The following is a 15,141-nucleotide window of genomic DNA, read 5'->3' as shown; positions in this document are numbered from 1 at the left end:
AAGTCGAAATCTTTGTGTGAGATATAACGCGATTGGAACTAATTTGGGATAATTGGATAGTTAAGTACTGTCGGTTTAATCTGCAAATGTAAGCTCATCTGCTTTTCTTTTTAAGTAATGCACTTGTTTTTTTGAGTAATTTGTAATATGGCAACATTCAGCTATAGGGAACCTAACACTTTTGAGAAATTTGAACAATATGAAGATCCAATTCTCCCAACTAGAATAGTTGTAAGTGAACCATGACAAGAACATACTTTTAGATATGTTTTGCTCAGTAGTGACTTTAATTAACCTGCATGCGTTCAACCGAGGATACAGTATTGTTTGCTCTCAACATTATATTTATTCTAATTTGCATCACAACAGCAGGCCCCAGTAATTCATCACACAACCTGTCTTCTTTATCTCCATCATTGTCGCTTAATGCGCATTTCATTTTGTCCTTTACTTCTTGATCAGAGATCAAACAATACAATCTTCAAGCTACTGGCGTTTACGATCGTTTCACATGGTGTAAATTAAAAAATATCTATAACCCAGGCGATGGCAAGCATTTCATTAGTTCTAAGTAGGTGTATGTCTCCAGAGATTCAACACACCATATTACTACTTATAAGGTAGTATGCGCCTCGAAAGTGAAGACTTACACTTTTCCTAAAACTTTTCTCAAAGAAACTTTCGACCGTTCTCTCACCAAATCACCAACGTAAGAAAACAGGACGACCCCTATTCTAAATTTCAAAAAACAGGGTGATCCCCTATTCTAAATTTTGAAAACAGGGTGACCCCCGGCTCGCGACAAACGTAAAACAAAAGGTGGAATATAATTTAGTATATATATATATATATATATATATATATATATATATATATATATATATATATATATATATATATATATATATATATATATATATTCAATAACATATATATAAATTCATTAATATATATGTATTTATACGTTGTATCAAAATTACCAACAGAATAAACAGAAAATATACAAGCAGATCAGTAGACGTGTGCAATTTTATTCATCTACTATGTATTTATATATATATATATTTATATATATATAATTTTTAGCTATATCTTAAACATTCAGTCATTCAAAGAAACTTTCGACCATATGCTTTGCGGATACACCAAGATATATATATATATATATATATATATATATATATATATATATATATATATATATATAATATATTCAATAACATATATATCAATTCATTAATATATATGTATTTATATATATATATTTATATATATATAATTTTTAGCTATATCTTAAACATTCAGTCATTCCGTGTTTTAATGAAATTGTTTCATGTCAGTTGTAAGATAGGAATTTCAAAGTGTCAGTATTTTGAATGATCTGTGAAAAGGTATTCTACATTTTCTATGCATAACCAGATGTCCAGAACTGTTGTTCATTAATAGATGTCAATCATAGTATCAAAGGGAAAAAGCATCAAAATCAAAATTTGATGGGTGTCTAGACTTGCCAGCCAGCCATCCAATTAAATCCAATTAAATCTCCTGAATATGTTAGCAACGAAAGAATGCTGGTGATGTAGCCACTTGCATTGTGACGTTCATGTAACCACAGTCCGTCAAAGATCTGGTGAGGTAACTTATTTAATACGGTCTGTCGTTTGCATTTCATTCCGAACATTATCAATTATCAATTTCTTACAAAGTTATGTCGACATCAAAGTTCGTATTATGATACATTAGTTTATTTAGACTATCAATTCAGAACAACGGAGTGCCCGTAAGAGAACAAGGAAATTACAATCTGAAGAGTGCAGATCAAAACAAAACGACTCAGGTCAAAAAGAACGAAGAAATTACAAACTTAAGAGGTTTAGTGTCGTTTTCGGTCACGATAAACAAGAGGATCGTACAAAATGCGCGCCCTTTTCCCCATGGGGTAAACGTATATGTTAAATGAATTGCTTTATTATTCTTGTGCAGCTACGTTCACGAAAACATTGATTCGAATCTAAGCGATAAGGTAGATATGACTTTGCACACTAGTGGTCATTCAATATATTCGACAGTAGAAATAAAATTTGTCGTGAGATGTCGCCACTATTCTTTCACATACTGGCCCAATCAACATTGTATGGCAGATGTACAAAACTGAGTAATTTAAATACAAGCCCGCAAAAAATATCTTTGTGAAAAGAGCTGATAGGTAGGGATATCAAAAAGCTGACCAAATCTTGAATGAATATCGTAAGCTTGGTCTTTTCAAGAGTGCAGCATAAGGCTTTGTGTATTTTATACGTAAACAAATTCTTAACATAAGCATAAAATTCTGTGCTAAGCTTGTAGTTTATAGATTTATCCAATTGACCTGTCCACTTATAGCCAGCAAAGCAAGCCTTTCCTCAAGTGAGTATACAGCAGTAATTAAGAACGTGTTACTGTCAATAATATTAGGAGTCGTATGGCAATGTGAACGCTCTACCTGCAATTTATTCAAAAAATTACATGTTGAATAGCAATGTTGGTTTTTACAGTTTACGAATTGTTACGAATTACGAAATGCTCGTATAAATAATCGAACAATTCTTAAAAGCTTGTACAGAGTTACAGAGTAAAAGCTTGTACAGAGTTACAGAGTATTCAGACAAAAAATTTATAAATTGATAAATCGAAAATGGAAAAAGTAGGACTGATGGAAATGTAGGACTATCTATCTATTTATCTACGGTAAAATTTGATAACAAGTAGAAAGCAGGACTTAGGCGCTACTCAGGGTTTCACGCTACATGTGTTCTATCTATCTATGTACATATACAGACATTTTAAGTACATAATTTATATGTAAACAACAGCAATATATACATACATATAAGGGCGTTTGCAGGATATATATATATATATATATATATATATATATATATATATATATATATATATATTCCCAGTATTTCGAACGGGTGTGACGTCATCGAAGAACACGAGTCTTGGATGACGTCACGCGAGTAAGAAATACTGGGAGATTATATATTTATCACATGCATATATCCATTTCTTTTATTCGAATAAAATTCACTTTCCTCTGCGATGTAATTTTGACCTTTATTATGTCAGCGAGGCGGAAGATGTTGTTCAGCTCCAGCTGATTCTAGTCACGTTCGGACGCACGTTTCTTTCGATGCGTCAGAGTAGTCTTTCTCTCCGTCGGATTTTCGCGCGAAACTTGAATAGATATAGCTTTCATCGTCGAGAAAAGGGGAATGGACAATGATATAGTATCCTCGTATGTATTATTTTATTTGAAGGTAAAGTGATAATATAAAAAATGTATCGAAATTTACCCTAAGCTGTTCATAGCGGGGCTTATTCGTCGTTTTCCCCCCCACAAATTTATTTTTTCACAAAAGGTTTACATGTCTGAAAACTAAATCGAATTGACCAAAAAATCACATGACTTTAAGCAAAGCTTGTACATTTTTTATACTGTACGAACGAACACACGAACACACTGCAACGCAGTCGTCATTTTTACCGCTATCTAAAACTCGTGTCAAATCTTGACTTCAATTAAATACATGAATAAACCCACTGTATCACCGTTCTTGTTAGTAATTACACAACCTCTATGTACCTAAGAAAATTAAATTGTGCGAAACTGGCGATGACTGAAAGAGTGCGATGACCTGCATCGTTCAAAATTCTCGCTTTAGTACGGCCTACCGCAGAAGTTCAACAACAGCAGTACAACACTTTGCAGGTGCTAAAAATTTAACCAGTCGCCTAACAGGATGATTTATTGATTTTGATATTATATATATATTTATATATATATCATCCCTTCAAGATGTCTTCATCCTTCTATATAAGGGTGGATTTGGATGTGTCGACCCTGAAAGTATAATGTTAAAATGCATTATGAAAGCCGTATTAGCTGTACGTTTTTGCACATTTTTACTTTCGTTCAGTTGTTCCATGTATTAACTACAGTATATAAACTGATTTATGCCCTGACAGGCATTTAGTTGCCGACAATAAAATGTTGACAAAAACATATATTATGTAGTGTGTGTCGACAGGTCGGGGATCGAAAGTTGTTTATTTAATGAGTAGCATTATGGGGAGTAATAGAGATAATTTATGAATACTGCTATACACATTGGCCAAAGAGATATCTTCCCTTTGATCAAATGAATAGACCATTAGAACCAATATGAACTGTCAAGAACAAGGCTGAAACCTTACCCGTTGAAAGAGAAATCTTATCATTGCTTTCCTTTGCCTTTCAATTTTCTTCTCATTTCGATCTTGTATATACTGCGCCCTCATCTGTTGCATGCGTTCTGCCTGCACTTCCCTGTATCTCCTCAAGGCACGCCGCGTCTCAGAATCACGCGAGAACATTGAGCGGACGATGAAGAGCAGCTGAAAGCAAAATAAATCTTTAAATTGAGATCTTCAGTGAAAGACAGGAAAATTTCAACAGTAACCTTTGTGTTTACATTTCCAATATTTGCATCGGGAAACATGGAACCATGAAGGTAAATGTGTACAATGGAACTTCCTAGATGTCTGTTAACACAATCTGTGACATCCTGACTTTTAAGAGGTTTTTGTGAAATGATGCCGCACGACGAGTAATCATAAAATCGTTGGATTTAATAGCGCACTCTATTGATATTGGCGCGAGTATGCACCTTGAGAGTACCAAAAAAATCTTTCTTGTGATAATGATGCTTGTCGAAAGCTTACTTTCATACATGCGATGAATTAAAGAAACGCGAGCTGCATGATATTGTAGCATTATAGACTCGGTATTACTTAGTGATGCAATACCTCCATATCTATTTACACGCCTTAAAATCACCTACACACACATGCACAATTGACAGATTTTATAACGGGCGAACAAAGTGATTAGCCTCCATCATGTGAATATACGACAGCGAGTTACCTCACTATTAATGGCAACGAATCCGAGGAAAATAATCGCACCCTGAAAAAAATAAAACATGATACCATATGATATTAATGGATGAAAATATTGAAGACATTTTGAGTTTTACTGACACAATATTCTTAAGTGAACTGCCTTAGTCGAATGTTTACCTTGGTTTATTGGCAGAATATGGCAAAATATTATCTTATATGCAAGTGCATATTTGGCAAATGATTTGCTCGCTGGTATGTTTAGTTTTGCTTACATTTGCCTGTTGCTAATGGGAAATGAAAGCATTCGTCCGCAGAATAACGAATGGACTGTCATCTATCTGCCTAGTGTTGAAGCGACAAACATACGGGTGTAATTATTGTTCGAACTCAGGATTTGGGCAAAATCAAATAATCATCAGCGAGGTCATAAATATTCTTGAAAGGGACTCTCGCGTTTTTGTTAAGGAATGCTTACGACAAATGTCACGTTACTTTGTAACAGAAAACACAAGAAAATCGTACCGTGAAGAGTAACAAGTAAGAGAAGAGATAGCCATACAAATAGTTGGCATTGGTCCTCATTGCGAGACATCCAGCGATCCATGTAGCGGTAAAGCTGAGACAAGTGAAGATGGTTGTCCGAAGTCCAAGCCTACGTAAACAGAAACATTTAAAATATATCTGTTAAACCCATTTGCCATTTACAGATGCCTGAAGCAGGCCTGGGTATACGAACGTGTTTTGCGACTTCGTAAAATTGAGACCTGGCTCAGATTCCATGCAAATTCATTGAGTGGAGAAACCCGGCGTGTTAATTTCAAATGGCAATTGTACAATTCTCAAACTTGTTGTTTATTGTTATATGGTCTTCCATGATCAACAAACCCTGATTTTTAAAATTCATTGAAAAAAAAACCTGAAATTTTATATTATTCGTTAAATCATAGCTTGAAACAGAGAGGCCATCGAACAGACATTATAACAATTGACATGAATGACTCATCAAAAGTTGTCAAGAAGATATTGGCGTTAATCTAAGAGCGTATTTAAAATTTGTTTTTCCATACAATAAGTACCAGTAACTCATATTACTGGGTTTATCTTCAGGCTATGTACAAAGGTTTTCATGTCAATTAGATACAAAATAATCAATAATGATAATGACAGCTTTACCAGACTCTCTGACTTTCTGGGCTGTACATTGCAAACATCGATTCCTGTGTCATATAAAGATGATATGCTTGTCGTAAATTAATTAAACAGACCTGTAACGATAATGAGTATTAGACTCAAGTGAAAAATCTGTGTCAGTAAACTATACATACAAATTACACTTTAAATAGCCACAATAGTGGCATAGATAATTTAGGTATTTGATGCTTGGAACCTATCAAAGTTGAATTACAAATGTGTCCCTTTATGACAGTGTCACACACTGATCCTTGAAATATGTCGACCAACAACGCTTTAATGTAGAACGCGCCTCTGGGACAGATATTCGGACTCTCAAATTTGTACAATTCTTTTCTGATCTGCGACTTGTTGGCAGGGTTTTCTCTCGACTGCGCAAATTCCGCATTTCGAGCAACCTTCTGCCCTTTAAAAATTACTGACAGCGCGAAAATCGCACACAAACCACAGCCAGCAAATACGCGCATATGATGGTGACCCAAACGCATAGTGTAGGGACCTTTGAATTTGCTGTTGCTTCTGCCCCTTAAATGTCAAGTCTGCCCCCTAATTTTGATGAATGGGGAGAAATTACCACCCCCCTCCCTTCAGTGAACATGCACACAAACACTGTGCTGGGACTCATTTTAAAGCTCTTGGGGAAAGAAAAACTTTTACCGTCTTAGTTTTTCGAAAACATAAAATTTAACATCCCCATACAGAGTTAATACAGGCGTGACAGACATTTTGAATTTCAAACATCACAAAATGTTGGGTAATTTGTTTCGCTATTTCCAAATTTTGCAAGTGACCCTTGATTTTGTTTTGGTGATTTGGTAAGAGAATGATTGAAAGTTTCATTCAGGAAAGTTCGAGCAAAGTTTGTCTTTCACTTTCGAGACGCATACTACCTTAATTGCTAATCATATCAGTGATTCAGCAATATTTGTTTTCAAAGAGTTCTAATTTTCTGTTAAAGACCAACCGAAACACCATATTTTGCACGACGAACAAATGGTAATTCTTTTTTTAAATTTTGACTTATTTTTATAACGTAGATGATGGTTTTGATTCTGACCTACCGTTAGAGCGCTGAATATCAAAGTCAAGGTTATTGTCGTTGTATGGGTCAGCCAGGACAGCCAGCACCTGAAATAGACACAGGCACATTGGACATAAACCGCACGCTGTATATCGTAATTTTTTCGACAAACCTTTGCACTCTTGGGTAAAATAACATGATTGCCTTATGAACTGTACTGGTGATAATGCAACATTACTCACAGTTTTTAATGATTTGCGCTTACTATAGGCTTATCGCTTTGTGCTCGAATTTGTTCCTGTTACGGAAATGTACGTTACGGAAATGTACTTACTTCTCATCGGTAACGTCGACTTTATTTTCAAGCAGAAGTGACGAGGCGATCACCAATATAATAGGTACGATCCAACCAACACAAACGTAGAAAATCCTTGTGTAACGGAAAACAGGCAAAGTCATTAGAGATGATGATGATGATGATGATAATGATGATGCCGATGATCAATGGAAATTTTTTTGAGGGATGTCTGATGATGTTCAGAATGACAATTTACCTATGTTTGTCTTTTAAATGTGTATGACAGCCGAAAAATGGTATAACGTGTATAATGTGTCTAACTATAAAGTACGGTAGATGGTTACATTGCTACTTTCTTACCCTTGACTGAAACTTATTTCTTATTAAGAGTTGTGTCAGCTCAACTTATGAAATTTTACAAAACTCAGTCTTCGCATCCACTCCTTACGGCTCATGGGATATTAAATAGCAGTTTGAAAGAAGATTTTTTACACGGGGGGCCTCTCGTGGCCGAAAAAGAAAGTATTCCCATGTTTCTTGTTTGTCGCCAACATGTGATAAAACATAATTATTGAGCATCATAAAGCTTGTTATGAAATTAAATGAACTATATTGGTACATATACTACGTAATCCTTAATCGTCGTTACGTTTGCATATCCCATTTCATTTTTTAAATATGTTGACCCTTAAGCTTCATCGATGTGATCGTTAACATTTTAATGCATTTGATAATTGAAATGCGCCTCATGTTCACATTTTCTCGCAGTCATTTCCAATAATGTTTCTCACAACTTTAGATTTTCACTAGCCAGTATCTTTCAAATATTATAGCGATTTATCAGCTAATATTTGATGAGAACAACAATACACAACCGTACACTGGAAAAGAACGTTTTACTGTAACGAACCCCTTTTCTCTACCTGGAATATAAACTATTAAATGGATGACAAAAAAACCACCTTTCAAAAAGACTATGCACTCATCTTTTGCATCCGTTTAATTGTAACATGTCTGCTCACCTGTAAGTATTTGTCTTCCACACAACATTTCGAATGAGTGCCAATTGTGATACGCTAATTACTGCCATCCATACAAAGCAGAACAGTGACAATGCATGCAACATCAAGGCAGTGGTCCTACACCAAGACTGGAGGATGAAATATATTTGGATTGTAGAAGAATGTATTCACTTAAGATATATACAAAACTTCTTTTCGGGAATATTTGACGGCAAATATCAACTTAAGTATCATATTTCGGTTACATTGCACAAAATGCAATAAAATGTGCAATCAAATTGTTGGGTCAAGTTTAGCACTATCAAGGTTCAGTTTTGCTTAAGATGCCTTTTGTATTTCTACAGAAGGACTTTTCATGAACTAACTCAAAACTACAAAAAGTTAAAACGATGAAAAGTGCGAGAACAGAATTCATAGGAAACTTCTTTCCTGTTTTCTGGACTTTAAAGCACAAAAGCACTTGAGAATGTGCATATTACCTTATTCTTCTCCGTAACCAACATTGCAATTGGGACAGAACTCAACAGACATACGTACGCCACCAGCAAGTTGTGTAGGACAAAGTAAGTATCCGATGGTATTCTTAAATAAGGATTACAGAGAAGAAAGGCAGTCATTTGTAGTTCGGGGAAGCTTATTATATTGAATTGTTCTTGCAAGGTGTACCCACAACTGCAATAATTTACGGATGCTGTTGGTATTACAGACGCTTGAAACGGCTTCCATAGAGCTGAAGACAACTTACTGTTAGACCATCGTCACAATTAATATGCGTGGTGTTATTGGAAAATGTAGGGTAGAAATACTTAAAATAATTGACTTCATTTCCTTTCTGGCAGATGTCCGCGGATGTGATCAATTACCGTAGTGGTGCCAGTCTGTCGTTTTGTATGTGGGTCTGATACCTTCATATTTGATCCACTGATTACATTTGCTAATGGCAAAAACTGATTGCTCTTTAATTGTGTAACCAGCATAACTGCTTGTCAAAAAGTCAGGTTTTATTAAAGAATGATTGGATCATACCCTATGAATCACAACAAAGATACTGATATACAAACACGTGACAATATTCGTGGTTATTTTGCAGTGTCATGTAGAGTGCACTGGCAATAAACATATTTTAAGAAATTGTAAACGGATATCTCGAAGGATCTGACGACAGATAATGAAAGTTGTCACCTTTAATATTGACAGTAGTGAAAGCTATTTAGCAGTTTCATTTCGGCTCAATACCTGATATATTAACATATGTTCTATTGAACGCTATATATTGACGGCGTTCCCACCATATCTGATTAAAAATTTCAAAGTACTGGTCAGCACAATATATTCATGAACTGAAACTTGTGCATTTGCATCTTAGACGATGATTCCTGTTTCTCATACTTAAAGAACTTATAAAATACTTTTGTAACATCATAGAAATGACTTCATCGAACGCAATGCTTTTTGCCTGTGATGCTTATTATAACAAGACCTATGCATATTGTTGGATAAATCAAAAGCTTATATTTAGAGAAACACGGGAGTACCATCAGTTTAGTTTACAGCTGATTTACTTTCCTCGCAGACTTCAATAATAATAACCTTTTATCGAGAGCCACTTCATAGAAATATACAAAATAGATATAAAAGCAGACATTGATAATTGCAAAGACAATAAAGAACTCAATACACACAAAATAACTCGAACTAAAAAACAAAAAGATCCCCAAAACTTTAAGAGTTTACTTTGGGTTCAATTGTAACGACTTGTTCAATTCTCACACCTAAAATCACTTTAAGTAAACTTGCTTTTTTTAAAAAAATGCAGAGGTAAAATCAAAACACATCACTGAAGCGCCAAAAAGTCAGTCCTATCTATGATTTAAACGTCCCAGGAGTAACAAATGTAAACATTATCATACCTGGCTATTGCGGAGAAAAATAGCGTTACTAGGAGAAGGAAACAAGCGCCAGTTGCAGTAATCTTCACTAAGAGGGGGACCACACTTGTCAAAAAACCCTGCAAAGGAAAATGCAGAGTCACAACATTGTTATCATAACGAATAAATTGTGTGGGAATGACAGTAATCAGTATAAAATACACTGTATGGTTTATAGTTCCTGCTCCTTGCGTTCGACATGAACTGCTTGATAGAATCCTACAACATTTTACCGATAAAGTTTAATCACACGAATATATATGCTCATTTATTTCATACGTCAATACAATGTTACTTAATGTCGAAATACGAATAATATGAAAGGTTTACTACCTCTGGTATGAAATCCATGATGACCGCAAAACTCTTCACTTTACTGCACATACATTCTGTATATCCTTGGGAATAGTCTGTATATATGGCTTCGCATCCTTCTGTATTCCACAGTCTTTAACATGAAGATTTAATGAAGCAAATTGGTGAATAGCAGGTTTGTGCTATGCATATTAAATGGAAAGAATTGTGCCCTTTTACATGCGTTTAACTAATGCTGGCTACAACGTGATATTGGATAGGGTCAAGAATAGGTCATTTCATCTACGGCGAGGAATTTTTAGGATTCTGAAGCTAATCAACACATCACTAAAGTAGTAAAGCGCGAAGTCATAGTATGAAAACATACTGCCTATGATCAGTTTCCATCATGACTCCAGCAAATCTTTTAGATTTTCTACAAAAGACTACTTTGAAATCTGAAAAATAGTATGTTTTCACCATGCCGCCATTTTGATTACAATTTGTAATAACATGGCGCCCATATTGTTCCTATTTACAAAACCAATGGGGGCTATCGAATGGGTAAGGTAACCAGACTACTGTGCCAATGTCCTTCTGGGCGCAACTTTATCATTTAACGTATCACTGCGGAGATGCACCATCAATCGAAGAAATCATTGAATTATTGCAATTTCTTGAAGATTGGAATTTGATATTAACAAAAATATAATAACAAATTTAAAGGGCGAGAAGGGATGTACTGAAAATAATTTCTTTAGTCCGAGCAGACTAAATTAATGACATTGCCAACATTCAATCGCATGATTATGCACTATAAGATATATTTTGATATCGATGGTGTAAGACGTGGCAATTATTATTTTCACTTATTCAGAACAAGCGATTCAATGCAATATGATCAATCATACTATTACAATCGACCTACCCGTACGGCGCTGAGAAATCCATGTATGCACAGCGTGGGTTGTTCGCATTCTACAGAGGGAAATAAATAACACAAACACAGTACATTTGAATACTTCAAAATCTCTGTGTTCTAAAATCAGTTCGATCTGGCTTCAAGTAATCGATTCGTCAGGTAATGACACCTGTCTTGGCCGCCGCCTTGTCAGTGGCCAAGGCGAATTTTGAACTGTAAACTTAACTGGCTGTTACAATGAGTCCTGTCGTTTCGCATTCACCCATCCCTGTATGTGATTTTATTCGTACAATGTATTTTTATGGTATAGTGATATGATAAAAAACCGGGTTTTTCAGTACCTTTAAGTTTTTAAACCTCAGAAACACGTCTGGAGACTCCAAAATGTCCGATGAAATAGGTTGAATAATAACTGATATACCAACAGTGTTCACTTTATCCGAGTAGTCCACAGCTGTTACCGATTTTACCCATTGCCGCTGTGTTTTCCTATTGGAATGTGAAGTAAAAGATGATATCGGCTGACAGAGCAAAACTGGACTTGTGTTGTCGATTGGCTCATTCATCAGCATAAATGTATATCAAAGGGATATATATTTGCAAAGCTAATGTTTGAACAGTTGAGATCATCATCCATCTGTACAAGTAGTGGTCTTTCTGACTCTACCAGTGTCAGTTTTATACCGGTTACGACTTAAACTCTAAATGCAATATCCAAATACTGGTTGGTCACACACAAGGAGCGTGGGCTTATCTAGAATTTATGACCCATTGCTAAAATTTGTGAAAAGGAAATTGATCTACAGAAGTATTGAGTGAAATGAACTTACTTCCTACTACCGACAAATGTCCCTTTCACCAGCTTGGCCAGATTTGGATAAATGGCACTGACGATACTTATGTCTTGGTTTGTTTTATTTGACCCTGAAACATGGACAACATGGTTCAATAGAAAGGCAACGGACATTTTCTCCTGGAGTTTGGTTTCTTCCGTATACTGTGTTCAAGGCGTTTGATTCTTGCGCACGATATATTATGTTCATGAGCATAGACCGCTATGTGTGTAATTGCTTGGTTTCAAAATGCACTATGTAAATGTGAGAAAGTGAAATGGCAATTGATGTGCGGGAAATCCATGCTTTGAAGTAGCTTATTGTATTGAAAGTGTTCTGCCAACAAATTTAGTTAACTCGAAGCGTCTCCATTATATAAACTTCTTTGTTGGACTCTCAAATTTGAAGCAGTCCATCTTTCCTTAAAGCTGTAAAGTAACGGTAATGTATCGGAACAGCAAGATTCCAACTCACCGATAAGTGCCTTGATGGCATTTGCTGGAATGAAAACAAAATTATCATGTTTGCGCGCATGATCAAGCAGTGTCATGTTTGGGTGGGTTCTTGTTTCGTTCCAGACACCTTCCGATGGAAATAAGTAACCCGTCATGTTTGTTGTACCGCGGAACACATCTACTTTCATTTCTGTTGATTTAAAGACAACCAATCGATATAAATAAGTCCTATAATATCTATACGCATTCAACTTATATATGTTTGACACGGATATGTTTTCTCTGAAGAAAAACCCTTTATGTATTTGCGCGATCTTATTTCTATGATCACTTATGGTGTACAATGTGTATAATTTATAATTTGATTATTATAAAAATGGGAAGATTTTGGTTTCTTTGTGTTTTTTAAAGTTTTTTTATGTCTTCTATGTCCACTATTGGACACAAATGTATTATCAAGAATATTTGTTGGTCAGCATGTGTCGTGATATGATCCAACATAACCACTTGGTGACCTTTCGGTTATGTTTTTTCAAATCAGTTTGTGTCGCAAAATGATCAATGTACTATGACATACTTATAAGTCGAATGGCAGCCTTACAAAGGCCATATGAGCCCAAGGTCAGTACTGTGCTATTCATTTGTAAAGTATGGACATATCTATTAAAAGCTGCACCTTAGTCACCCGCAAGTCAGACTCATAACTCCCAGTTGATTAAGCAAGGATTACAATGGTTTGTTATAAAAGTATTTTAGTATGGCAAGCTCTGCAATCAAAAACATATGTACAATATTACACTTTTGCATAACCAGCTTTGCGGCTATTCAAATCATTAAATTTTACGAACATCATTCATGTGAATTTTCAATATCTAACCCGTAATCTGAAGTTAATAATCATGGAAATGCACCTGCTTGGTGACAAGTCACTTGTCTGTCAAACTTTGCAAAATATTACTTCGATCATGGTATCTAGCTAACCTATATTCCTTGTATTTACTACAAGCGGCGTACTTGATGTTCGACCAATAAACTGTCCAACTTGCGATCCAAGGTTGTTCACTTGAAGCAATACGTCAGCCGCACTTGCTCCAATATTACTATTCTGCAAAACAAGCAAACAAGATAAATATTGAACTTGGGTAATTTCGAAATTCAACGTAACAAATCATGATAACAACCGTGCCATTCAAAATATCACTTTCGGTAATATCCTGAATGCTAATGTTACCTTCTGTAAATCTGTGGGCAAATTTACTAATAAACACCGAGAACTCACAAGACCAGTACTATTCCGTGCAGTTGGAGTTTATACGTGGTGTGTATTCTCAGGCTGTAACAAACACGACAACCCAACAACCACAATTGCCCGAAAGAGATCATGATAATTGACTTTTCTCACTTACCTGGCTTACGCTTTGCCAAATATCACCAAAGTCTTCATTGAGGAGTTGACTCATGGTCCCCATGGTGGTCTGCCAATGTTAAAGTTAAGGAAATTTGACTCAAGTGAGCAAAGAAATTTAAGGGATAAAAACAAACCTTCACGTCACATGTTTCAAAGCTAACATTGCAAAGAATAATTCAGAGTTTTCTGTACAAAGTGAAGAAACTGTTATCATATTGCAATGCAGGACTACTTTTTCACTTACATGCCATCTTAAACGTGATATGCTATGATGACTAAATATGTATGGGTCAGAATTGCAAAGGTGTTTTTGAGAGGCCAAGAAATGTGAAAAAACACGTGTACACACAGATGATGGAGATCTCCTGTTTTCCCATTTTCGCATATTTGCTATCAATGCACTGTTTTATCTTTTTTTACGATCAGATAGGAAAGTTGTAGAAAGATGTAAAATTAACTGACAATAATTGCATTTTGTCAAAAAAGTTTCCATCTCTCGAACACAGTTTGTGTTATCCAAATTGTATCTTTTCTGCAAGTATAAGTGTTAACCTGAAGTCATTCCAATGATCAAAATTATGACAATCATTGTTATTGACAAACAATTAAAGATTCTTATCACAAGGGGTTAACCTATGCAAATATTGCCATTGTAATGCTAAAAGTTTCGCGTCATTTGAAGAAGTCAACACATTGCGCCTCTTCTGTGTTCAGTAAAGTATTTTCCGAGAGGGCGTCCTCATCAAGACAAACGAAAATTATCTTACGAAGTTGTTGAGTCAAACATAAGCAAAATGAACTCAGCATCAGTTACCTCTTATACTGAAAAATGTAATGAAAATG

At 35.3% G+C, this 15,141-nt stretch overlaps 1 protein-coding gene across 1 annotated transcript in view; it reads right to left on the bottom strand.

Annotated features, from left to right (window-relative positions):
- Positions 1-2,618: 2,618 nt before the first annotated feature.
- Positions 2,619-15,141, bottom strand: part of LOC139134416 (uncharacterized) — a 36,099-nt gene continuing 23,576 nt past the window's right edge. Inside the window, exons 18-34 of the mRNA XM_070701278.1 lie at positions 14,297-14,365; positions 13,872-13,995; positions 12,910-13,080; positions 12,433-12,526; positions 11,944-12,091; positions 11,609-11,658; positions 10,720-10,834; positions 10,369-10,466; positions 8,938-9,040; positions 8,459-8,586; positions 7,473-7,568; positions 7,179-7,245; positions 6,100-6,191; positions 5,449-5,578; positions 4,949-4,990; positions 4,240-4,419; positions 2,619-3,886 (exon numbers count right to left, since the gene is read on the bottom strand). Coding sequence (XP_070557379.1) covers positions 3,848-3,886; positions 4,240-4,419; positions 4,949-4,990; positions 5,449-5,578; positions 6,100-6,191; positions 7,179-7,245; positions 7,473-7,568; positions 8,459-8,586; positions 8,938-9,040; positions 10,369-10,466; positions 10,720-10,834; positions 11,609-11,658; positions 11,944-12,091; positions 12,433-12,526; positions 12,910-13,080; positions 13,872-13,995; positions 14,297-14,365 — 1,746 coding nt within the window. The 3' untranslated portion in view covers positions 2,619-3,847. The remainder of the gene's footprint in view (positions 3,887-4,239; positions 4,420-4,948; positions 4,991-5,448; positions 5,579-6,099; positions 6,192-7,178; positions 7,246-7,472; positions 7,569-8,458; positions 8,587-8,937; positions 9,041-10,368; positions 10,467-10,719; positions 10,835-11,608; positions 11,659-11,943; positions 12,092-12,432; positions 12,527-12,909; positions 13,081-13,871; positions 13,996-14,296; positions 14,366-15,141) is intronic.

The sequence above is a fragment of the Ptychodera flava genome, chromosome 6, assembly GCF_041260155.1.
Source record: "Ptychodera flava strain L36383 chromosome 6, AS_Pfla_20210202, whole genome shotgun sequence".
In the NCBI taxonomy this organism is placed as follows: domain Eukaryota; kingdom Metazoa; phylum Hemichordata; class Enteropneusta; family Ptychoderidae; genus Ptychodera; species Ptychodera flava.
This window is presented reverse-complemented; position numbering and strand designations above follow the sequence as displayed.